Consider the following 26,982-nt stretch of genomic DNA (forward strand, 5'->3'; position numbering starts at 1 on the left):
AGAGAGAGAGAGAAAGAGAGAGAGCCGGACGTGTGGTTGTCCGATGGTGGAAGGAATGCCTGAGCCATCGTCGTAACATTTTCAAACGTTGCGCTGAAAACGTTGCTTTGAAACTGACAGAAGGACGGAGCGGGGATTTGGGGCTCGCTGCATTAAAAATTAAAGCTAACGGACACCTAGACGATATGGTGTGTCAACGAGATTCCGCGAGTGAAAGATACAGCGCCTTTACTTTCCTGTTAACCAATTATAGAACTCCGGTGAACAACGCTACGCTGGTTGTGTTCGATAAGGGGTGCGCATATACCATGTGCAGAAGCAACGCTCAGGCTTTCGCATTTCTGCTCGCGTCTCGAGCTGAGCACAAAACGGGAGCTTCAACGAGTGAGACCAATTAGTGTATTTTGGTAGTTCAGTGCGACGTTTGGCAGCGGTCTAGCTGGGTGACGGCTCTATTCGATGGCGCGGAGACACAGCATGAACCTTTGAAGCGAAAGCTTCATTGGCCTCGATGCAGCGATTTCGCCGTGACACCAATTTGTACCGTGGTTGCACCGCTCTTTCACTTTCACTCACACCTTCCTCCGTTCACTTACGGCACGGTTTAGGCATCCACAGAATGAGTGTGACAGATATTGCGCCTTTCCTTTCCTACGAACCAATTAAAAAAACGGAGAAGCAGCCCTGCGTTGCGCGATGTCACCTTGAACAACCTGGAAGGTGAAAGACATATACTGCACCTTTCCTTTCTTGTTAAAAGAAAATGTGTAACAGATATTGCGCCTTTCCTTTATTGTACAATATAGAAGAGAAAATATGAAATCATGATTAGATGTGAAAAGAAAAATATTGACCTTGACCTGGTTAGGTGTCCACAATTCCTCTATGAATTCTACACAATGAACTCTACTCAAAACCATAAGGCTCCTTCTTTTCCCCAAAACCTAATCTAAATAAAAGAGAGGCGTCCGTGTGCTGTGCGATGTGAGGGCACGTTAAAGTTCCTTAGGTGGTCGAAATTACTCCCCCCACTACGGCTCCTCTCTCTCTCTGTCCACTGTCACTCCCACCTTCCGCCATTCCTTCACGGCGCGGTTCAGGTGTCCACAAGACACAAGTGTGACAGATACTACGCCATTCCCTTTCTGTGAACCAATTGTATTATATATATCTACAATAAAATTATGAATAAACCACGGATTGAAATGTTGGTTTTAAACAGGCAACATTCAGTTTTCGCTCTATCACTAGGTTCGATCAAGCCGTGCTTAAACAGCCGTATTTTTTTTTTATATTATAGCGGCTACTGTTTAACCTCTCGCTCTCCCGGGAATTTGAAAAAAATTCTTGTTGCTGGTGTTTTCCTCCCGGGATGACGAAATGCGCTCTCCAGGCGCACGAAACGCGAACATTACCCAGCCGAGATGGCGTGGGGGTTAGGGCGTTCGACTACTGGGCCCAAGGATGCGGGATCGAATCCCGGCCTCGGCGGCCGCTTTTCGATGGAGGCGACAAGCAAGGCGCCCGTGTGTTGTGCGATGTCTGTGCACGTTAAAGAACCCCAGGTGATCAAAATTTCCGGAGTCCTCCACTACGGCGTCTCTCGTAGCCTGAGTCGCTTTGGGACGTTAAGCCCTACAAAACAAACAAACAGAAACGCAAAAATTAGTTGGTTGTTTTGTTAAAAAAAAAAAAAAACGAAAATCGTCAGGCGCATGCGCTCAGGTTCTCTGAGAAGAAACATTACGCAGATAGGTGCAAGGGCAGGCGGACTTAACTGACAATCGACTCGCTGCGAATCACGCGCTGCCGCCTACCCGAGAACGGAAAATGCCTACAACATTCTCCACTTTGCTCGTGTTTCTACCGAAGTGACGTACGCGACGGAGGATGCGATTGCTCAGGACGGAAAAAGCTAGAGAATCAGATAGCCCCGCGGCTCAGTTGCCCGCACGCGCCTTTAGCCAGATTGTGCATCTCTTAGGTGTCGCAATGTGCAACGAGAATGAGATAGCATCCAGGCATCCAAAATTTTTCTTCAACGGGGACAGGCCTGTCGCATCATTTTACCGTTATAAAATTGATAAATACACGTAGTACGTTTCTGAATACTATACATAGGTGTCAGTGTGTATAGTGTGGCTTAAAAGAGCAAGAAAAAAATTGGCTGTTTAAACCTGGTAGAGTAGCGAGAGCTAAATACCCCTGGCTAGGCTTATAGATTTACTTGATAGTAAGACACACGGTTTACGAAACGTCTTGAACTTTATTGTTTATACCAATGAAGACGCTCTGGTGGTCAATAAAGTACTGAGACATTGTTTCCACTTTATCGATAGCATGGTTTGAATCAGCAGAGTTTCACTGAAGCAATAAGTATAGACTGGCTCCCCATTGCGTGGTGGTAGTCGGTTGTAGTTTTCTTAACTCCAGTGGAAATCGTTCTTAACCGGTTTGAAGAAACGTCTGGTAGTCTGTCGCGTAGGGTGGCATAGGGGGCACTTTTGAACAATAAAGTGCAATGAGGCGAAAGCGTCTGTGGCGCGGTGGTCTTAAGCCCTCCACTATACGGCTTCTCTATCGCCCACTCCCACCTTCCTCTTTTGCCTTACGACTCGGTTAAGGTGACTGCGGAGACTTGTGACAGATACTGCGCCTTTTCTTTCCTGTAAACCAAATTGAAACGCCGCTGATGCCTGCTGTACTGAGTCTGCTTTTAAATACTGTGTGGTGCGGCGTTCGAGGAAACGCCAAATGAATGGCGCCGCACGGGCGCCTGGATCGAACGCCCAGCGGAGTTAACTTCGCCTGATGACGTCATGACCAGTAGTGACGTCATTATAGCGTCACTTCTGGTTATTAGACATGACTGAATATGACGTAATGATAACCTCACATTCGGTCATGACATCACAGCCGATCACATTACCATGCGATGATATCATTGTCATTACTTATTACTGTTTAGTCATGACTAATGACTCATTAGTACGAGCTAGTGATAGTTAGTCATTAGCACTGCGGTGGCGCCAGCTGTGCTACTATCATCCTCACGCTAGAGAAGGAGAATTAAGATGCGCGACTCACGATTTAAGAAAATTGTATGCACAAGGTGACTTTGAACCGGAGCGGCACTCACTCTTAGTGATGTGCTCTACATTGCCTCTTGTTTAGAGTTTTGTTGGGTGTATGCTACCGCGCATCGTGTTGATTTGATACTCTTTTTTAAATCATTTTTACATAGTGCATGTATATAGGACGTTGTTTCAATGTAATAAATACCATATTTTACAAAATCAAAATCCCAGGTGTGCCGCCGTTGCAAGACAACACAAACACACACAAGACATTCAGGCAATAAAGAAACAAAGAAGGGTGTGGCGCAGTTGCTAAGCGCTCGGCTGGGGATCAGAGGGATGGAGGTTCGATTCCCGGTGGAGGCGTTTTTCTCTTTTTTTTTTTTTTTATGAGGAGACCAGCTGTGGCGGTTGCTAGGTAACGGCTCAAGATCAGTGCGACCACGGGCAAGGTGCGACCCCGACGAAATTGCGATCACGGCGAAGAGGTGAAGTGGATGTCGTAGTGGGGTAGCTACCGCTACAAACATTTTGCCTGTGCCACTTTCGCACAACAGGCCACGCATACATAGGAGCTGCCTCCAAGTCTTGCAGGGTCCAGCTTATTGAACAATTTCTTATAAAAAATGGAAAGCTTCTGCTACCTCCGATTTGAGCGGAACTATCCTGCGGAGTAGCATACTTCTTCATTTCTAGTGATAATGACGCCATGGTTACATGGATGCATAAGCTTCCACCTGAAAAATCATTTACGAAACAGCAGAGTGGGTCTTGAAAATGGGCGACAGCGGTGGTAAATGTTCAGGGGTGTAAAAGCAAAGTTGCTAGGAGCGAGGTGAAGTGCATTGGAGAGCATGATACGTCACTTCAGAGTTGGGACCTCAGTGCCTTTTATAGTTACCTGGAGTCCTTTATCACGTATCGAAATCTGGTTGTCCAGACATTTTACAGTAGGTGATTAGGGAGTAGTACAAAGAAGTATCCAGAGGGCTATGGAACGAAAAATGGTAGGGGTAATATTAAGAGATAGGAAGCGTGCAGAGTGGGTCAGAGAAATAACTTAAGTTACGACATTCTAGGAGAAATTAAGAAGAAGAAATGGGCATGGGCAGGACATGTAGTGCGAAGAGAGGATAACCGATGGTCGCTTAGGGTTCCAAGAGAAGGAAAGCGTAGCAGGGGGCGGCAGAAAGTTAGGTGGGCGGATGAGATTAAGAAGTTCGCAGGGGTCAAGTGGATGCAGCTAGCACAGAACCGGGTTAAGTGGAGAAATATGGGAGAGGCCTTCGCCCTGCAGTGGGTATAGTCAGGCTGATGATAATGATGATGATGACAAAAAAGATGCCAATACTTGAGCAAGCAGTTAGTGGTGATGTCGGCCGGAAGTAGAAGTCGGAAAAATACGACGAACAGGGGGCAGAAAGTAATAGGCTGATTTTAAGATGTGGCTCATGATGTTATGAACCCGTGACTGAAAGAAGTGATTCCCAATCACTTGAAAAGAGGTGTTGATTCTCGCGACATTTTGAAGCAAAAAAAGAAAGAAAAAGGCTGGCTCATTTGTTATCGGGCCTGAGTTCTAGGTTATCTGTCCGGGTGTGTGCACAGAGCTGGTTGGCTGGGAAATATTTTTTCTACTAGGGATCAGATCACGTGCACTCACGATAGCAAAAGAAACAAAAGATGTCGGTTTAGATTATCATATTCCGACCATAAAAGCGCGTAATAGGTAGGCTAAAAACAGTGAAAGGCGTTGGAGGAGCCGCCATTGAAACCTTTTTAGAATCAGTAAATGTGCCGTTGAAAAGCTACAGAGAATTCCTTCCTGCAATTGCTTTTATATTTTTGTTTTGAAATTGTGAGCTTTGGAGCAGCAAAGAAAAAAAAGACAGAAGCGACGTGCGACATGCTGGACGCCTCCTATCTGCAACTCGAACACGTGCACACATTTATCGACGCGCGCGACTTTCTGCTGAGTGAGCTAAAAACGCCTCTATATGCTCCTGAAAAACAGAACGAGTTGAAACTAGCAGAAACATGTATCTGGTATACGAGCCTGGACACATTTAATTTACATCAGCCGCAGCACGTCCTCGGAAGAAATGCAAATAGCGACACTCCGACGTCTTGGAACAACCTGTTGAAGATTTGCGCAGCTCTAGTGCGTGCTATATTTACCTGTTCTTCTGATAGCGGCTCGACTGGACAGGTTTTCATGAGATAACACTTGTACATGAGTGCACCAGAAACATCAAAGCGTCGCTTCAAGGGCCATTGATAACGTTACAAAGCTAAAAAATTTTAGCCACTTGCGGCCACTCCTCTGTTACCCCTAGGCTCAATAGACTGCTAGCTTTTCTGACAGCGATGGTTTCTTCACGGCATTAAACGCTCCTCTTGCTTCTCCATGACTTCATACGTGGAAATTTGAGTGCGCTTCTTTCGCGATAACAGATACCGCCTTGTCAGCGCTGACCTCCCATTGAAGTGGAGCACACTTGAGCCAGGCGGCGTGAAGATCATGCCCAGTCAGTGGCGTCTGAGAACCAACTGCTTGACAAGAACAGGGTCAACAGCGGCCACCACTTCTCAGACGACACTCGTCTGCCCGACGCTGTCATCGTCAGGGTCATCATGCTTGTTGCGGCTTTTATTTGATCTAAGCCGGACGGCGGACGGAAAAGCGAACACCGGGAAAGTAGAAAAAAACGGTTATTTTCTTTTTGCAGTTTTTTTGCTTTGCATAAAGCTACCGAAGCTATACCTGAGCGGCAAATTTTGAATCATGTGTGCACCTATCCTTCATCTGATCACTGAAGCTTACTGGATCAGAAGTGCCTGGCAGGACAATTGTTCCTGAGGTACAACTACTAGTTCAAACGCACAAAAAAATAAAAAGAAAGATATTCCAGATTTTGGGCTACGTATGACGTTCGTCAAAACTGCATTTCAATAATGTGTCTGTTGACACTCTACCTTGCATACAACTCTTGCAGCCGTGGGCGACTTTCAAATACACGCATCAGTGATCTTGTCGCTTTTCGTAAAGTGTGTTGCTTACTTAAGCATCACTAGACTTATAAAAATTCTTAGGTCGCGTAAGCAGGAAATCTAAGTGCACAGCATAATCGTATCAAGGAACATTATGACATAAATGCGCACAATAGGGAGTAATGTTTCGTTATGTTTCTCTGAGTTGACTCCTCTTGACTGAACTGTTTCGTTCACCTAAATGAATATGGGATAACAACACTCTCCTCTTCTGCTGGCTTACAAAGTGAAGCGCGTGCATCCTGTCTTGCCAAGCACGAGAGAGAAACGTCCCCCCCCCCCCCTCTCCCTCTCTTACTTCTCCCTCTCTCTCTCTCTCTCTCTCTCTCTCTCTCTTTTTTTTTTTTTTTGCGATTCCACAAGCCGGCGAAGCCGAATCACACAAGGACTTACTTCTGTTATCGCGGAACTTCAGGTGAGCGACAGAAACGCACGAGATTAGGAGTGGCCAGTCGCTTTATAAGCAGTTCTTGGTCTTGCGGTAGGACGCGTTAGCACAGAAGCACAGTGCGGACTCATCTCTCCACCGAAGCGATGCATTCGAAAATGCTGGTTAGTCTTATGCTGGTCGGCCTGCTAGGCCTGGCTTCTGCGGACCACCATCGCCCACAATCCGTCTGTGGTATGCATTAGTGTTTCTTTGCTCACGGGCTACACTTCTCTCTGCGGCGTTTGTCACGCTGGCTAAGTGGTGCATGTTGCTATAAGTCTCATTGCTTCACATAATTTTTTTTTTCGCAAAACTTAGTACATTCCACTCAGACTGTGTATCTCAGAGCCGTTCGCAAAATAACTGTAGAGCGCACTGAACACAAACTGGTGCTGTAGTCAAGATCCAGGGCTAAGCACGCTAAGCTAAGCGAGACTACTCTTGCGATTCTTCAAGCTTTCTTGAGACCACGTGTTATTGTTGCTTATGAAATTAATAATAACATTTTTATTAGACTCTCTATCCGACCTTCCGACAGGCAGCTATCGTGGTTTCTTTGTACGAAATTCTTAGCGATTTATCCCTGTCTGCATACTCGATTACTAACATCAAATTCTCGTTTAGAGCATGGTCTAAGGATTTACCTTGCATCAGCAATTAATAGCATATTATTCCATATATCGTGAAATACTGGGCAAGAACCCCCCCTCCTACCCCTCCCCCCCCCCCCCTTCACACGCAGAAAGTACCATAAAAGTGGAGGGGAAGGGGAGGGGACACGTTTTCTCCGAACGACACCGCAACTCATGTTCAAGATGACGACGACAAAATTTCTCACCAGAAAACAATTCAGCGCATTACGCATGGATTCAAAATTTTATTTATCTCTGAGCGAGCTGATCTTAATTAGAAGTGCGCGCCGCATCGCCGAGTGTTCTCGCTACGCTGCGCCCCCGACAAAAACCGAGCGCCGCCCGCCACCGCTCCCTCGACGCAATTTAAATACGTTAGCGATGCTCTTTCCCTCGATGCGGCGACGCCTGCCTTTGGCCATATGCTGTATCCGGGGGGTCAGCGCCGTACGGCTCCCGTTTGTGTGTTAGGTGTTTTTGAGCATTTACACTGAGTTGGGTGGGGCTGGCAGTGTTGCCTGGGTGAAGTGCGTGCTAACGGTAGGAAGCGGCGAGGTATGGCGCGTGAGCGAGAGGGAGAAAGAGAGAGAGAGAGAAAGTATTTAGGAACTTAGCCGTGAAGTTAATGGGGAGTGGCTGCTTTCACGGGTGGGGCGCTTGCTCAGAATTTTACGGTAATGTGATGAGATCAGTATGTCCTGGACCCAGTAAACTTTGGAGCAAAATGCGTTTTCCCTTTCCCACTTGCTGATTAATGATCTCGGAGTTCTTTAGATTTGCAAAGATTGCCGATGGGGTTATCCTCTGTTTTAAGTACTAGCAGTGGTGCCAACTACGGTAACTGAGTGGCTGTGGTGCTGGGCCCCTGAACCTGAAGACACGGGTTCGATCTCCACCTTGGAAGCTGCATTTCGTTGGAAGCAAAATGCGAGGCGTTAATTTACTGTGCAATGTCAGTACACGTTAAAGAACTCCAGTTATCCAATATTACCAGAGCCCTCCACTTCGACTCCTATCATAGCAGATGTCGCTTTGGTACTTAAGACACCGCTACCATGCACTATACCGTAACAGTTCACAATGCGTCCATATTATGGGTCGCCAGCTTACTAAATTATATGGAAAAGTCCGCAGTGTCTATGAGTTTACAATGCTTGTCGTTATTCTCCCGCCACTTCGCTTAGCCACTTTGTCTACATTTTATGTCTTGATACCATTTTCTTGGATCTTACTTACAACTTGTGTCCAGCATACCGCTGTTAAAACAAAACAAAAAAATATGCTCGACAGGCAACTTATCCGGTATAAATGGAAGTTTGAATTATTAATTCGGTTATATTGTTTGTACAAATTAAAAGGAGATATAGTTGATCAGCCAACAATTAAAATGTAGCACAAAATGTGAAATAAGGTGAAACTCATTTTGGAAGCCATCATATATATGTATGGATCCTATTAGATTCAAACAGTAATGGGCAATTAGCATGTGCCTTCTCGTGCGAATGACCTGCTTAAGATGTTAAATGAGGCAGTTACAGGTTACAGGTGAAGAGCCTGGTTGAGAATCAGAAAATGCAGGTAACAAGCTCAACGTAACACCTATACGCACGGAGGCTATAGTCCAGGGCGTCCTTGGTAACCATTCCACGACGGTGTACTCAAGATGCGAAATTGGCTGCTGTTACTCTCCGCGAGCGCGTCAATGCAACTTAGGTTTGCGGCCTCACTCCTCCGCGTCAGCGATGTTGTCCTATTCATTTTTTTGTTCTTGTAACCGATTCATATAGCGCTGCCGTCACTCTTTCGCCGGGAGACTGGAGGTCTTAAAATAAATATAGCGAATTTTTTACAGATGGAGCGACTGGTAGGCGGCAGTGCCTTCTCGAGACTTTATAGGGTCGCACTGTTACCGAAAAGTGGCGCCGACATGCAAGCCCTTTGTGTTTTGGAAGACGGGCATAGTTGGCGGTAAATAAAGGGACAGGTGCCCCAGAAAACTTGCAGGGAAGGGAGCTCGCGGCTAGTTCTGTGCTAGGGGCCTCAGATGCGCTCTCGTGTTGTTTTTATTAGAGAAGTGCGCTTGTGCATACGTTTGTCCAGTGTGCTGTAACCTCATGCAGACGCACGTATCGGCTTCGTAAGCACTGGTATGCCATTCTTCCTTGTAATTTAAGAGAACATTATCTGGTTGGCTTTAAGCAGGTCATTTCTCGTTGTCAACACGCTAATCATGTGCCCGATGTTGCAGACAGAAAAACGGCTAAATTTTCCAGAACTGTACATATTTAAAATATCAACGCACTCTTTATACATTTCAGCGATTACTGCATGTTTTCGATGAGTAGGGTATTTAAATTTTTAACTCGTTTGGGCTTTCTGCAGGAGAGCTATTATTCTAAGCTACTCCAGCCCCTCCCCAATGTTGAGAACGCTTAGCTTAGCTTTAGCTTTCAGATATGTCTCGTCCTTCTCGTTCAAGCAAGAATGTGGCTGAGATTGCCTGGTTTCATTTTTGTTATGCAACATATTTTGACCTCATCCTCGGGCGCTATGCACCACTTCAGTAGCGAATTTCATCTGGCTCATACACCGCTGAGACGCACTATGATTTATGCATTAACTTGCTTCTACCGAACCCTACACTCACAGACCTGATTTTAACCTGTATACAAACTTCACCTAATTATTTTAGCCTGCGTCGACCTGAAACCTTTTGCTTGCAGCTCTTTGGCCTAAGGTTCCCTTGGGCCAAGAGCAAAACAATGCACCCCTTATCGTCATCATCATCATCATCATCATCATCATCATCATCATCCTTCTTTCTGATTGGTTACTTAAATGGTCCCCAGAATGCTATGCAAACGAATTTTAGTGGTGTTATGGAACTAAAAAAGAGGAGAGCAAGCTGAGTCCCATCCGCGTCTGTTAAGTCTTTCTTTGAACTACCGTGCATCTGGTCCTCAGTGTTTAATAAACCGCTTTGATGAGTGAGGGAGCCTTAGGTCCTCGTCAGACGATCGTATACTCGTCTGTAGGCACCCATCGACCTACAACTATACAATGTTCTGAGCATATCTTGCTCTCATTTGAAACTTCAATTATGCGGTGCGCGGTTCATGAATTGAATTTAAAATTATTACCACAAATGACTTTATAAACCTGGTTTGACGCTATACCTCTTTCGACCATGCCTCCAGCCTGAAATCAGTTAAAATGCAAATGGAATGAACTCCATGCTAGTAGATCCGCTATTTCAACGTAAGGTTTTTTTTCCCCATTCTTTATTGCGTAAAACGATGCCAAGGTTTTCTCATTGATATGCGTAGATCGCCTACACAAGACTTGCTATAAAATTGTTTCTTTTTTTTTTTTTTTTCGTTCGCAGCTTTGGAAGGCGACGCACAACGCGCACTTGTCGAATGCATCCGAGGGAACCTCGATGAACCGGTGAGCCTTTAGTACGCATCTCTTGAGAGGTAGTTTGCCAAAAAGGGCTAAAAGATCGACTTGGTTTACTGCCATTACGTAAAGAAAATCTTGAAATTTACGACAAACCAGAGTTTTGTCCTTAATATGCGAATCTAAGGTGCTATCAGTAAGACGCCTGCAATGGCGATATCGATCTCTAAAGCGCGGAAAATTCGTCGTAGCAATAATGAAGTAACGACGGTGAGACAGCGCCATTACCGCATGACCACAACTAAGAAGTATGCGACTTATTACTGCGACGCAGTCCAAATATTTGTCATAAGCACACACGAATGTCAGGCACCATGCACCTGTGCACTAGTTTACACGCCCTGAGTATAGCTGAAGTTAATTTAATTTTTAGCATGCCCGTAAAATTATTCGTCTCACACGCGCCTCATGTCGATCAGATGCGTGGGAAAAGATCGTCATAATTGCATGCCCAAAGTTCTAAGTTTAAAAGTATACAGTTTACAGCCAATTTTCTGCCGAACAATATCGGTCAAGTTCACAAGTTTGACCAAAAGCACTTTTGTTTAATAATGAATATAAATCCAAAATTGTTTCTTTTTTTCTCTCTCCCTAGACAACGACGAAACTGCAAGCAGTGAAGGAGCGCCTTCAATGTGAGGACCTTCACTGCGTTTTCGTGAAAATATGCGAGCGGAACAATGGCACACTGGTAAGCGGAGCCTTCCAACGCAATTTCTTAATTTTTTTTTCTCTTTCCGTCAAAAAGCCGACCAAAAGATTGGCATACTATTTTTTATGCCCGTTATTTGAGATTTAAAGAGTGATTTTTTTTTTAATCAAAAAAGCTATTTTCTGCTATTGCAAGTTTCTCCAGTTTTAGGCGAGAACGATATATACATGAGCTTAAGTGCGCTTACGAGAGCAATTTGTAGCAGAACAAAGAATGACTACACTGATGGAGATAGTAGGTCCCATATCTTCCAAGACGACCGGCACGAATAAAAAAAATGTTTTTATAAGCAGCAACGGCCAACATTGACATTCTATTCGAAGCAGGTGATACTCAAACGGTAATAAAGCTGGAAGAAATGACACGACAGGAATGTTTGTAGTCTATTTCATTTCGCGTTCCACAGACCCCCAGCTACAGACCCCAAAATAACGAGCACACGTACTAGGCCGGCTTTATTCGCAGCTTTCACAGGCGGCGGCGTCGATACGCGGTAGCCTCCGATACCGATGCGAACGGCCGGCCGCCGACCGTTCGCTAGAATTTGTTCTGTACAAGTTCAATCGCACACTCCGTTTAGGTGCGAAGAAAATCGAACAGATTTGCACGAGGACGTGCAAAGCGCTCAGTGTGGGCAAGAAAGAAATCACCCACGCGTGAGAGCACGAACTGTGAGATTGAGGGCGAGATAAGACTCGTACTTTCACTATATATTCTAAGCTCTAAATGGAGTAGACCATCTATAATGATCTTGGTGTACTATATATATAGCTGGCTGCTTATAATTATTTTAAGCTCAGCAAAAAAAAAAAAAAAAAAAAATGAAGGAAACGAGGAGAGACAAAAAAAGACCTCACCTTGCGCTATAGTTATAGATTCATTACTTTATCGTTATTCGTGTTTTTTCTAAAAAAAGAAAGAACATGAGTTAGCACGTTTTAGGAAAAAGAACCTGAAGGTCGTTAATAAAGACGGGCCCAGGGAGAGTGGTGTTGTAATCTCAGGCTACACGGCATAGCGTGTACAAAATGCTCAGATTAACGTGCAACTTTTGTCCTCTCTCCTTTCAGGAGCACTCTGGTAACGACTTTTTCGAGGTAAGTGCAGTTATCCCTGTGTGTATAATATAAATTTAGGCACACATGGACGCCATAAAGAACTACCACGTCGATAACTGGAAAATAATGAGCAATGCTAACAAGCAAAATGGAAACCAAACGGCAGCAGCCAGTAACTGTCTGAACCTTTTTGCCTAATCACAAAAGTTAGGCGAACAAATAAAGGTATTATTATTTTTAGAAAGCATGCTATTTGTGATGCATGCGATATGAATACTACAGAAAAAAAAATTAAGGGGGCACTTAAGATGCTCATTTGAGGGAATTACGTTATAGCGTTAATAGCTCCTGTCCGCCGCTCCCATTACGAATCCCACTTTTCGTGTATTAGCTTTGCTACTAGCTTAATCATTAATCGGTTAAGGTCTCGTGACGTCGTACAACTCGGCGACCAATAAGTACGCTACCATTCCACCTGTCAAGTATAAAACTATGACCAAGCCGACTGAGTCGTGTCCGTGATTTTTCGCTTACGACACCCAATGCAGTATTTTCTGCAGCTGTCGCGTTATAATGTCTCAAAGGCAGCTCTTAAAGATGTTAGCCTCAGCCCTCTTTCTACGTCAGCCGTAAAAAATTGCTTGTACATCTATTAAACAATACAGCACTTCTTCGCTGGGCTCAAAAGCTCGGATGTATTTTCAGAAGCCACGCCCCTAGCGCTAGTATCGTAATCATTTTCTCTAATCATATAAGGAAGATGAAGAAAGACGTGAACTGAATGCATTTTTGGTGTTTTCTTCTCTGGATTATCTCCCTTTCTTTGCCTTCAGGATAACGAGAAGCTGGCCCTCCGCAACGCCGTCGTCACCTGTCGCGACGGAGCTCACCACTAGCTTAACTAGACGTAATAGCTTCGATAAACTTCATTGGCAATAAACATATTATAGCAAAATCCTGTTTTGATCTTCCTTAATTCGAGTTGATTGTGAATCAGAGTGGAATATTAGTCAACGCGAAGAAATCAGGGATGGCAACGAAGAAGCATAGACGAGAGGACAGGAGCTGACCTAACCTGTCTTGTCGTTAATGTTTCTTCTCTGTCGTCCCTGTCCATTTCGTGCTGCCTAATGCTGCCTGCATGACAACACATCTCCAAAAGTAGGTCAATATAGTAGTAATGTTACGGAGATCATTCTTTCCTTCAACCAGGGGTGCGCCGTAAAGGACGTTATGATGACTTCGAGATTTCCTTCACCAGAGGTATAACCGGGGGCTATCACCCGTGAGAAATGACGAGAATAACTGAATCATGTAAAGAAGATTTAAACATTTATATCGTATTGATCAGAGACGCAAACAAGGTGGAACTGGTTAACAGGGAAATAATTCCACCCCGGCATGTCTGCAGACAGCGTCTAAAGCTAGCCCCAAAACAGCGGACTGGTCTCCTGGGTTCAGTTTGAAACACTGAGGTCAAGCCCGCATTAAACTAACACCCAACAAACATAGCCTCCACGTGATCAGTTCTTGTGGCACGCACTTCAATTTTTGATGCACTGATCGCTTTCCCACAAAACGCACAGAATAAAAAATAATGAAGATATTTAAAAATCGCTATAGGCACAGTGACCTCGGCAAAAGGAATTGGCCCGCTGAATCATGCGTCCCACCACACAACATTGACTGTAGTTGAAACCCTTTCTTCAGATGAAGACAACAAAACTCCCTTTTAATAATGTGTCGCACACACTCTACCCTTTTGCTGTTCGAACGCACGCTAAGTTCATTAAAGCAATATAGCTGTTTCTCTGCGTTCTTTCCCGTCGGCACTTTAATGTGTTCTCACGGAACTCTGCCGCCCCCTCCTGCTACCTGCTTCCCTGAAACTTGCGAAGCCAAGAACTATGCCTGTGGTGGCCTATATATGATGGCATGACATGGGGTGATGCTTGGTCCTGCGACATTGTGACATGCTTTGGTGTCGCAACGACCGGTACCTCAGACACTGTCTCCGCGGCGGGCTTAGTCAGCATAGCCTCAACGTGCCACCCTGGCGCCTGAAGCCATGCATTCTCGCCTGTATACATGTAGTACCTGGAGTTAGTCATCATCCGCCAATGCCAGTGGAACCTTTTGTCTTTCGTCAGGCATGCACAAATTCACTTATTTTCAGTCTTCGGAGGTCATCGCTCGTCGCGACACCGATGCTTGTCACATCGGTGTCATAGGCGCTATCCGACAATTTGCGGCGTTCGTCTGTCTTCTTGCTGCCAGCCTCTCTTTATTCTACAGGCAAAACTGTGGGTCGAGGTGCTTCGTATAACTTAGCTGAGTTTTCTTACGGGTGTCCTGCGCTAATCTATAACTCCCTGTTGATCCCTTACAATAATAAAATAATATTCATATACTTGCCATGAACACTCTTCAGGTCCCTTTATTTTGTCATTATGTTATATTGCTCAGCTTTTCCAGAAAGAGGGCCACTTACTCAAATTCTTCCTAACCGCTCCTACTTCCCCGGATGGGTGAATGTTGGAGGCATTTTGCAGAGCAGACGCGCAAATGGTATATGCAAATTTCCAAGAATACAGACACTGCGTAAAAACAGCTCTCTGATTCTACGTTGCTCAAGGATGGTGAACGAGGTGAAAAACAGGGACAAGGGCAGACAACAGACGGCGAGCGCAGCCTGCAAACCTTACGTTTATTAGGATAAAAGGCATAGAATAAATAAAAGTGTCTAGCTTTGAATTATCAGGCATTACGGAACTGCTTTGTTTATCCCATTTTTCTTCTATTCTTGGTTTTTGATGACTCCTGGGAATGCGCATAAGAGGTCTCTATTCTTCAATGCCCTTTCCTCTTAATACAGTGGCCCGTCAGCGCTTGTTATACGTGGTGTTTCTTCGTACCTGTTTTTTTTTTAGCTGTTCACAATCCTCATATATGCTATTCTTTTCTAAAGAATGTCAGCTACTGAAGAAAAAAGTATTCCGAAAAATGCACGCCTCCTGTTTTATACCTAGAACTTCGGTCATCTTCCTTTCGTCAAACTGCTGCATGGCAGTTGGAGTGATAAAGAAATGGCCAGTGCTGAGGGGCATATTTAGTAAATTTCAAAATTTATCATGCTTTTAAAGCCAACTCTTGAAAGAAAATGTGAGTGACACATAAGCTCCGACTTGGAGGGTGCGACACGGCAGCGTTCTGATTCCTCTTGCCGATCCTCGTTCGCGCGTACGTGCCCTTTGCTATTCGCTTAGTCACTAATTCCTTCATTTCCCCCTCCATCATCTCAGGCATACTCGTTAGTGTACCGAAGCAAACAACCATATTATAAGCGCAAAGATATCTTTACCGGTACTACGCAGACGGGCTTTTATTCTACCAGACTACGATCCATGGGTATAAACGATTGTGCGTAATGCGTGGAGTGACACGTTAAGCGTTTGATTTTGTAAGGGTGATCTCGGCGACGGAAATTGACTGATGGTGACTAAAAAATGTCGTCGTGTAAATTATTGTGGTGATAAAGTCTATGAAAGAGTGAAAGCTTATAGTGTATAGGTGATCCAATTCGTAATGATTTTTTTAAATTTGTAACACTGGAATACGGGAATTTGCCTGAAAAAATGAAACGAGCAGTGCGGCTTTGCAGGGATTAAATATTACGTATGATGTCGTCACATATGAAATGTGGGAACACAGGCACGCATCTAGGCTGAAAAATTTAAAACGCAGGCAGTCCACGGGCTTGAATATGGGGCAGGTAAACTGGCATATTGAAAGCCCCCATGACGGTTACAAGCGTCCGGGGCATCAGCGACGCTCATTGCAAGGAAGGCTTTGCGTCAGAGAGCGCAGACATAGCTATTTGATACGTCTACAAGCGGTCTGCTGTAGCCATGCCGCGCGCTATAACTTATGAGGAATGCCCTTCCGCACCCGTCATTCGTCACAGGGTGCTATATCGCCAAGCATATGTCTTGTAGTCGCAGGATTCGTGTTGTGATTTCTATCTTTCTGTTATTCGTTACTTTTCACAATCCTTTTAATTTTGTCTGGCTGCAGTCTGGGCTGCAATTCTATCGTCAATTCCTGGAATTTCAAGATAGCGGAAACTTCGGTACAAGGAACATGACTCACTGTGCTGTCACAATTCCAGCGTCTATTGTACACATAAACGATGAACCTCTGCTGATGGATTTTACTGGCATGAGAGAAAGGAAACGAAGGTCGAAAAAATTGCCCACGATTACGTTACTTCCTAATGCGAAATTTGAGCGCAGCTGAACAGCTGTTTCACCTTTTCGATAAATTGAGGCAAAGACTTCGAGCAAGACACGTATATGTACAATTACAGACCACTTTTTTTTTTTAATTTTTCACACGTATTCCATCAAGAACACACTTCCACTAACAGTTCTTGGCTGTCATAAAAGAAGCTTTGTGGTCGCAGAAATAAAGAGAGCAATTGAGTTATCGGGTGGTTGCGGGAGGCCGCGCGTGGGTCCATAGGAACGCTGCCCGACGAGCAGACAGCAGCGACTGACTGATGCCGCTGACGCCGCTAGCGAGTGAAACGAGTGAGAACGGGAAGCACGCACCGGGACCAGCTTAGCGAACCGGCGTTTCGGAGAACCCTCGCCGCCACTCAGGAAGAGGGAGGCATGGCGGCCTCTTTCTGCATGGCGGCGACAGTACGTATTCTACGCAGCACGTTGTCTTGACTCGCTAGCGGCGTCAGCGGCATCAGTCAGTCGCTGCTAGCGCTACCTCCGGAGACCTCTCTCTTTTTCTCGTGTCCTCCGGTTGCTGCGCGCGCTTCTGCCCCCATCGTTCGCCGCTGATCGAGTGTACCCCCCCCCCCCCCGCTCCTCTTCTTGCGAGGCTCTGGTTGCCGACGCGCCAGCTCGAACGGGGGAGGGGGGGGGGCTGAAAGGGGGGCGGAACTGGTTACAAGGCCGACGACGCCAACGCCGCCGCGAAACCCAGGAACGAGCGCCAAAGAGCTGCGGTCTAAAAGTCCTGCTGTCCTCCTTTTGTGTCTCTAAACTTCAGGTTACGGCGTCTCGAAATAAAAGCAAAGTTACTCGCCGGCAAACTGACGACTCAATTCTTTTTTTTCGTACTCCAAATACATCACCATCATCATCATCATCAGCCTGACTATACCCACTGCAGGGCGAAGGCCTCTCCCATATTTCTCCAATTAACCCGGTTCTGTGCTAGCTACATCCACTTGACCCCTGCGAACTTCTTTACCTCATACGCCCAACTAACTTTCTGCCGCCCCCTGCTACGCTTTCCTTCCCTTGGAACACAGTTTGTTACCCTAAGCAGCCATCGGTTATCTTCTCTTCGCACTACATGTCCTGCCCATGCCCATTTCTTCTTAATTTCCACTAGAATGTCGCTAACCTGAGTTATTTCTCTGACCCACACTGCACGCTTCCTATCCCTTAATGTAACCCTACCATTTTTCGTTCCATAGCCCTCTGGGTTGTCCTCAACTTAAGTAGAACTCTCTTGGTTAGGCTCCACGTTTCAGCCCCATAGGTGAGTACAGGTAAGATGCAACTGTTATATACTTTCCTCTTTAGCGATACCGGTAAGCTGCTAGATCATAATCTGGGAGTGCTTGCCAAATGAGCTCCATCCCAATCTTATTTTTCTTATTTCCTTTTCATGGTCCGGATCTGCGGTTACTACCTGTCCTAAGTTGACATATTCGCCAACTACTTCCAGTACTTCGCTACCTAATGTAAACTGCTGTTCCTTTCCGAGGCTGTTGAAAATTACCTTAGTCTTCTGCACATTGATTTTCAAGCCTATTTTTCTACTTTTCCTGTCTAGGTCACCAATCATTATTTTCAGTTCATCCACCGAGTTGCTTAGCAAGGCAATGTCATCAGCAAATCGCAAATTACTGACGTATTCTCCATCTACCCTTATCCCTAACTGTTCCCATTCCAAGTCTGAATTCTTCCTCTAAGCAAGCTTTGAATAGAACTGGGGAGATTTTGTCCCTTTGCCTAACACCTTTCTTTATGGGAATTTTGTTACTTTCTTTATGCAGAACTATCGTTGCTGTGCAGCCACTGTATATCTTCCAGCACTTTCACGTACGGCTCGTCTACCACCTGATTTCGCAATGCCTGCATCACCGCCGAGGTTTCAACTGAGTCAAATGCTTTTTCGTAATCAATGAATGCCATGTATGAGGGCTGGTGATATTCCGAGCATTTTTCTATCACCTGATTGATGGTATGGATATCATCGATAGTAGAGTACCGTTTCCGAAAACCTGCTTGATCCTTTGCTTGATTGCAGTCTAAGGTTGTCCTGATTCTATTAGCGATTACCTTAATAAATACCTTATACGTAACAGACAGTAAGCTGATTGGTCTGTAATTTTTAAGGTCCTCAGAGTCCCCTTTCTTATGAATGAGGATAATGTTTGCATTCTTCCATGGTTCCGGTACTGTCGATGACACCAGGAACTGCGTATACAGGGTGGTCAGCTTTTCTAACACGATATCCCCCCCCCCCCCCCCGTTTTTCAGCAAACCTGTAGTTATCTGATCCTCTCCAGCTGATGTCCCCCTTTTTATAGTTTCTAATGCTTTCTTGATCTCGTCTTTCGCAACTGGCGGAACGTCTGACTGTTTTTCCCTACCGTCAATCTCCTTATGGTCCTGACTAGTTTAGCTACTGTAGAGATCTGTATAGAACTCCTCGACTACTTTGACTATCATGTCCATATTCGTGATGACGTTGCTTTCCTTTCCCTTATCGCATACATCTGGTTTTTGCCTATGCCCAATTTCTTCTTTACCGCTTTAAGGCTTCCTCCGTTCTTTACAGCATGCTCAATTTTCTCCATGTTATACTTCCTTATATCGGCCACCTTGCGCTTATTGATTAGCTTTGACATCTCGGCCAATTCAATCTGGTCTGTTGGATTGGAAGTTTTCATACTCTGGCGTTTCTTAATCAAATCTTTCGTCGCAATAGACAGCTTACCGGTATCCTCTTTAACTATCCTACCGCCTACTTCTACCGCACATTCAGTAATGATATCTCTGAAATTATTGTTCATTGCTTTTAGGGTAATGTCGTCATCCTCGTTTAGAGCTGAATATCTATTCTGTAGCGAGATCCTGACCTCTTCTGCCCTCCCCCTCACCGCTAATTCGTTGATGGGTTTCTTTCTTACTAATTTGTTGCGTTCCTTCTTTAGATTTAGGCTGATTCGGGACCTCACCATCCTGTGGTCACTGCATCACACTTTCCTGATTACCTCTACATCTTGCATAATGGCGGGGGTTGAACACATTATGAAGTCAATTTCATTTTTCGTCTCCCCGTTAGGACTTTTCCATGTCCATTTCCGGTTCTTCCGTTTGCTGAAGAAGGTATGCATGATTCATAAGTAATTGCGCTCTGCAAACTCGACTAGGAACTCTCCCCTGCTATTCCTAGAACCAATGCCATAGTCACCTACTGCCTGATCTCCTGCCGGCTTTTTCCCCACCTTGGCATTGAAGTCGCCCATTACTACAGTATACTGCATGCGTCTTTACTTTTTGCATTGCCGATTCTACATCTTCGTAGAAGCTTTCAACTGCCTGGTCATCATAACTATATGTAGGTGCATATGCCTGTACAACCTTCAGTTTATATCGCTTATTAAGCCTAATAACGATACCTGCCACCCTCTCATTAATACTATAGAATTCATCTATTTTACCCGCTATATACTTATTGACAAGGTCGACCAGATCGCCAGGTTTCAACTGCGGGAGAGCTTTAGCTCTGTGGCGTTGGTTAAAGTACCACGTCTGTTCTCGTTTAGAGCGTTCTTTTGACGTTATGCGTTTCTGAATCTCTTGTCCAGAGCTTCGGATTTGAGGTAGCATGGGAACTCGGGTCCGGAGACGTCTGCCCATAAGGATTTAAGCTGGATTGAGTCGAATAATTCCTGGCATTGCTCTGTAGGGTATGGGTCTTTGGATTTTTGCACAAGATGCTTAACTGTCTGTAACATCCTTTCAACCTCTCCGCTGCCTTGAGGATGTCTCGGACTCACAGTGATGTGCCGGAAGCTATACATGTTTGCAAAATTCTCAAACTCAGCGCATGCGAACTGTGGGCCATTATCCGTGACAACACGCCCACCATGACGCGCAAAAATGCTTTTCAGCCGTTCAGTCACAGCAGTGGCTTTTGCTGACGACAGGAATGCTAGTTCAGGGTACCGCCACAGGTAATCGACAACCAACAAGTATGGGCGTTTTTCAATCACACACAAATCAACCCCAGCTTGTCCCACGGAAAACAAGGTGTTTCAGAAGCGATCATTGGTTCTACAGTGTTTGCTGCATGCTGAGCACATATTTTGCAATTTTTAACCACCTGTGCTAACTGAGAACTTAGTCCAGGCCACCACACTGAACTCAGCCTTTTCACGGCATCGCGAAATGCCTTGGTGGCCGTCATGCAGCTTTCGGAGCACTTCATTTCTTAGTGAGTGAGGCATGACAAGCCTAGCTTCTTCTATCAACAACCCATCAACAACTGCAATAAGCGCTTTGTCTTGCCAGTACGGTGCAAGAAACTGGAACGTTTTATTTTCTAGGCTACCCATCTTTACACAGTTGCCGTAGCGCTCTACAAATTTCGTCTCGAGCTTGACATTTTCTCCCTGTTGCAAGTAGGTCGTCCCCTGTCTCCAAGCCCATTAGGCATGCGTTAGAATATGACGTGATCTCAGATACAGTCAAGCAATTGCCGTCATGTTTCGAGAACACGGGAGCCCGTGACAGAATGTGAGCGGTGATCAGCGCTTTCCCTGGCATATACAGCACATTGTACTGATAGCGCATCAAACGCAGTCGAAAACGCTGCACTCTCGGTGGCATGACATCGATTGCAACCTTTCCCAGCAACGAAACCAAAGGCTTCTGATCAGTTTCAAAAATAACTACAATTCCGGGTATGTACTCATAAAATCTCTCGGCAGCCCACGGTAATACTAACGCTTTTTTTTTTTCCGATCTGAGAGTAGCGCTGCTCGACTTTGGTGAGCGAACGAGACGTATTGGTCGTCGTTGCCCGTCCTTTCGCGTTTAGAAAAGGACAGCGCCCAAGCCGTATGAGGATGCATCCGCTTAAAGGATCGTTTCTCTTCTGAGATCACACATTGCCATGCAGTGGGTAGAGTATATGAGCGATTTTAGCTTTTGGAAAGCATTTTCTTGATCACACCCCCAAAGCCATTCATTTTCTTTACACAAAATAGTGCGTAGTGGTGCGGTAGTCTGAGCCAGATTAGGCAAGAAGCGGCCCGAGTGGTTGGCCATGAGTAGTAGACTTCACAGTTCAGTCACGTTGTTAGGTGGCTTTAGACGTTTTACTGCTTCCACCTTCTCCGGATCCGGCTGTATGCCCTTTTCGCTCAGAATATGACCCACAAACCGTACCTTTTTTACTCCAAACATGCATTTGTGTTTGTTCAAAGTTACATTTGCGTCCTGTAGACGTCTTTTTGTCATGGTCCCTTTTGCTGTCGCCGAACACTAAGATATCACCCATGAGGTTGACAACACTGGGAAGGTCGCAAATAATTTCCGACATTCTTTTCTGGAAATATTCCGGAGCGGAAGTGATTCCAAATGGAAGCCTGGTAAAACAGTATCTACCATAAGGCGGTATGAATGTCGTCAACTCTTCCTAATCCCTGCTTAGTCGAATCTTGTGAAATCAGAGTTAGCATCTAGCTTTGAGAACCATTTTGCCCCTGAAAGGGATCGAAGAGCCTGATGAACTGTTGGTAGCGTGAAACGCTCGCGAAGGACACTGTTGTTCAATTTCGTCATTTTCACACACAATCTCACTTTTCCCGATGGTTTAACAAATGGGAAAATTCCTGCGCACCACTCGGTAGAGCCATCTACTTTTCTTATGACGCCCATCCGCTCCATTCTTTCTATTTCGCGCTTTAGTGGTTCTCTTAATGGTATGGGGACCTTATACGCAGAGCACTTATAGCATGAGAAACATAATCTGTTCGGAGACGAATTCTCCTGGCATTGTTCCTCAGACCTCAAATGCTTTATGATAAAGTACCTCATAGTGCTCTCTGTCAGAGCTAACAGATTCCACGAACTGAACTACGCCAAGTGCCTCGAGTGCTGTAAGCCGAGGAGTGCGTCCCTGAGTGGGCTGACTACGTAATACATTTGATTTGAAGTTCTACCCTTCCAGCTGATTTCTGCGACGAACTTGCCCAGCACATTGAGGCGAGTTCCGCCTGCGCCAGTTAGAACTTCTTGCACTTTATCGAGGTTTGTGGGAATGCCCGGAAACGTTGCTGGCAAACCCGACACTTCAGCACCAGAGTCTACCTTCGCAAAAAGTGGCATCGAGTTTATCTGGGCCTGCACATAACGGGCTTACTTCCCGTGCCTTCTACAGTGGCCAGGAAAATTTCTCCTGCTTCCTCCCCGACTGCCGACACGCGTACCTTTTTCGGTGAAAACGCAGCCTTCCTACGGCAAATCTTTCCAGAATGTCCCTTGTTGCCACACTTGTAGCACTTTTGTGCTCGAGCTGGACACACAGACCACGGATGAGCGTCTCCACCACAGAAGTTGCACTCTCCGCCAATCTTTGCTGTCTGTTGCTGTGACCGGTTAACTGCCATGCTGCTGTCGCCTTCGTCGGTCGACGGTATCCACGTTAGGACGATTCTGGTCGACGGCATCCACATTGACAGGATTCCGTCCCCTCTGAAAGACCGCTGCTCGGGCTTTCACGGCGTCTTCATAAATTCGAGCTTGAAGCCTTGCCTTCTCTAGTGTAAGCTTTGGACTGCTGCACAGTTTGTCCACCAGGTTTGTGTCACGAAGATCGACGACGAATCTGTCTCGAACCAGACGTTCTTCCACATCGGCTGAGTCGTAGTGTCACTTTTTCACAAGCTCGCGTAGCGTGGTGTAGAAGTCGTCAATCATTTCGACTTCCTCTTGCACGCGCCGGTGGAAACGGACGCTTTCGTTGACCTCGTTGACCGGGTGGATAATGTGGTCGGTGAGTTTATCTCACTGCCTCTAGCGAGCTCCATTCTTCTATGGTCAGCGCTAGAATGTCAAGGACGCGACGGGCTTCTTGGGAACCCATTGCGTATAGCAGCGTCCTGACTTGAACTTCGCCCGGTGCTTGGTAGAGGCCCGAAACATAGCGATAGTCTTCGAATTGAAACTCCCATTCTCTCCATGCGCTGGGGTTCACAAAGTCGAGCTTTGGTGGCGGTTGAAGCCCTGCAACGCTGAACTGCGGAGCTTTTTCTTCGTCCGACTAGGCGACTTTTGCAGGCAACGCCAGTTGAGTCTTCGCTGCCGTTTTCCCGTATCGCTCGGGTGAGAAACCGCCCGGCTACCACGATCCCACTTCTGACACCATGTAGTGTTCGCGGCGCCGCTCAGGCGCATGTTCCGCGAGGCTACTCGAAGCCGTATAGTACATCCGGTACTCCGCGGAGCGGCCATAAATACATCTGCTCTCGGTGAGCGAGGAAAGGAGACCCCGTTTATTCGTTCTCGGGATACATGAGACGGACTGTAAACATATGTGCTGCTGGTTGCTGTACGCAGGACGCATGAAGAGGCTACCAGCGCAGTTACATCATGACTAGAAGTTTTTTTTTTTTTGGTCACATGGTTATGTTAGGATTTTTTTCATGTCTGTCCTGCCCATTTTTAACTGTATCGAGTGCGTACTGCAAAATTATCATAGCATATTTTGCTGCTCGAAACACACACCTTCGTTTCGATACGGAGCGCACGAAGTGCCTTTCTGCTTGTCTTTCTGTACACAAACAATTCCCCACGCGAACCGTCGCAGTAATTGTAATGTTGTGTTATTATACTGAGTCAATCTTCTTTTAGGGTGTCAAAAATTTGAGTACCTAATGAAAATAGTTACTGCACAAACAAAACACGATGTTGTGTACGGAACATCATGTAGCGGGGCATATTACTAATGACCGACATTTTGCCAGCCCCAAGTGCAATCGCATGCTTTTTACATATCCCAAATATCCCACGCATATTTCCGTAATGTCAATGGGTATCGCCGTTCCTTAGCAGAGCGGTTCACACTCTGGCGGTCGTCTAGCTGATATATAGATGCTTATTGGCGTTGCTCTCCCTTTGGATAAAATTTATACAATCGCACACTAATTACTGAATAATGCTTCTCTTTGGTGCAGCTGCTGCCACCTACCGACAGTATTTAATTATGCAGAATATGACAGGCTTGCACTCATTGTAAATGCGTGGAAGATAGCTATGCATACTATGCTGTACCTGTGTGCAGCATAGATATACTGTCAATAAGCAGTCATGTATCAAAGTTATAGCCTGAAAACATTCTTCAGGTTCCTCCGATATGCGACGTTTTATGCTGTCTTTTCGGGAATGCCGGCGCCCGGATCGTTTTTGCGCGTAAGGCTTGTGCAAAGTTAACTTCACCCATTATACCTACCTCGTCTGTGAAGCTAAACTGGCTTGCGCTAAAATTTAAGGAAATGGAAGCCCATATTAGCAAGATGTATCTGCCGGTTGCCACAACTTTTCATTGCTGTCGGTGAAAATTGCGGCTGAAGGGAGCCTCCCTTTTAAAGAGCCCAGAATTATTTATTCTATATCTCGCCCCCTCACTCGGAACTAAAAGTTAGTATTTTTTTTTTTTTTGTCGACAGAAACTTAGAGCATCCATTCTTGCGACGCATCGGGTAAAGTACCTTTTTTCTTCATTATTATTCATATATGTCGGTAATAATAAAGCCCGAAGTGCCGGCATTAGCCGTTGCGTGGGTTTGGTTTCCTTCGCGTGCTCCATTGTGTATTTCAAACAGCAACGACCAGTGAGAAATGTTGAGGCTGCTGTTGTTACCTTAAGGTAAATAAAAAGGTTAAGAACTAGATTGAAAGCAGAACCTTCGAGTGGACAACATACCATTAAAGTGAGCTGCACCAGGTATCGCATATAGCTGATGCAGCGGCATCGCGAGAAAGGCTTCGTCGGAGAGAGCGCCAATTCTTTTGTTCGCTTTTTTTTTTGCGCCCAGCGCAGAGATGAGCGTACAGGCGTAATATATAGGATAAATGTGGGACTATTAGTGCCCACCAAAGCGCACCGTGCAGCTACAAACGAAAACAGTTTAGCGTTTACATAAGCTTCGTAGTTAACGAAAAATTCTCCTAAGCTCCGGGAATCGAACCCGGAAGCACCGCCTGTCCGGGGTAGTCATTCCATCAACATAACTATGCAAGCTAAACAGGACTGCTAATAAATGGCAAGACGAAGCCATACTGGCCACTAGTTCGAAGTGAGAACGGTGTCAGTCTAATATGTTTAACAACATTCTCCAAAAACGGGGCCCGTGGAACCTTTGTGCGGTAGCAGATGAAGCATGATGGAATAACAGCGCTACAGACGTGGACGGAGGTGAAGAACAAACAGGACGGGAGTCCACGTCTGTAGCGCTGTTATTCCATCATGTCACCATACCAACTCGCCCATATGTCTCCTCTATTACAGATGAAGCAGCCGTCGCCTTTTGAGAAGGGCCCAAGGGGGCCGTGCAAAAGGCGCTCTGCACTGACACCGCTTCTAAACCTTCTTTTGCTGCGCTTGTAGCCGGTCTTGTGTCTTGCCACTGGCAGTGAGTGAGTTGTACTGCCGCCAGCCAGGCAAGATGAATACCATTAGCCGAAACAGTTCCTTTCATCTGAGGACTTGTGAAGTGTATTTTTCCTAAATAAAACCAGTTCTGGACAAACATTTTCCTGAATAAAGTAAATGCCCCTTTATACATCGAACCATTTTGCCGAAGACAGGAAAAAAAAAAAAATGACGGGTGATTTAGCGTGCTTAGCTTGTTGGCAAAATAGGTGTGTTAGCACTGTTTTCACTTCGGTTTCAGGCTGCATGTAGTCACGAGCGCACATTCCTAATCTGCCATATTGACTGGAAGATTAGCCGACACATATATGAAGCAGTGCTTTAACTAAGCCTTACGGACGCGCTTGCTTGGCTTAGGAACAACAAAAAGTCTGACTCGGGATCCAATGGTCTTGGTGGGTTCAATTCCTATCACAAAAGTGCTACGCAAGTTAGCGGATCCTCTAAATTGGGCGATGACACGCGGTGTCGTGGAGTCACACAAAACGTTCACACAGACACAAGCATTGCCGCACGAGCGTCACTGATGCACGAGCCTACAGACTTCAGACATCACACAAATTCTAATGGAGGCCGGAAAGCTGGGCGAGTCGATTTTCACTGACATTAGACGTACATTCGCGAACGGTACAGGCAAAAAAGACGTCAGACAACGAAGAGCTCTGTCATCGCTCCTCGTGTTTGCCTCTGCCTTTCGCGCGGTCAAAGCATGCTAATTACAAAGGCTAAGTGGCAATTAGTAGAAGCTATAGCACACTAATATTTCTCGGATGTCATAGCAGAACACACAGTAATGGTGGACCGCAGC

General features: G+C 45.6%; 1 protein-coding gene across 1 annotated transcript; it reads left to right on the forward strand.

Annotated features, from left to right (window-relative positions):
- The first annotated feature begins 6,592 nt into the window (after positions 1–6,592).
- On the forward strand, positions 6,593–13,374 carry LOC146203955 (antimicrobial peptide microplusin-like). The gene is made up of 5 exons (XM_084586008.1): positions 6,593–6,750; positions 10,576–10,637; positions 11,245–11,340; positions 12,432–12,458; positions 13,253–13,374. The coding sequence occupies exons 1-5, from the start codon at positions 6,663–6,665 to the stop codon at positions 13,313–13,315; spliced, it is 336 nt and encodes a 111-aa protein (XP_084442134.1). The 5' UTR covers positions 6,593–6,662; the 3' UTR covers positions 13,316–13,374.
- Positions 13,375–26,982: the final 13,608 nt, after the last annotated feature.

This window comes from Amblyomma maculatum, chromosome 1 (genome assembly GCF_055883805.1).
Source record: "Amblyomma maculatum isolate TAMU_Amacu chromosome 1, ASM5588380v1, whole genome shotgun sequence".
Lineage (NCBI taxonomy): Eukaryota > Metazoa > Arthropoda > Arachnida > Ixodida > Ixodidae > Amblyomma > Amblyomma maculatum.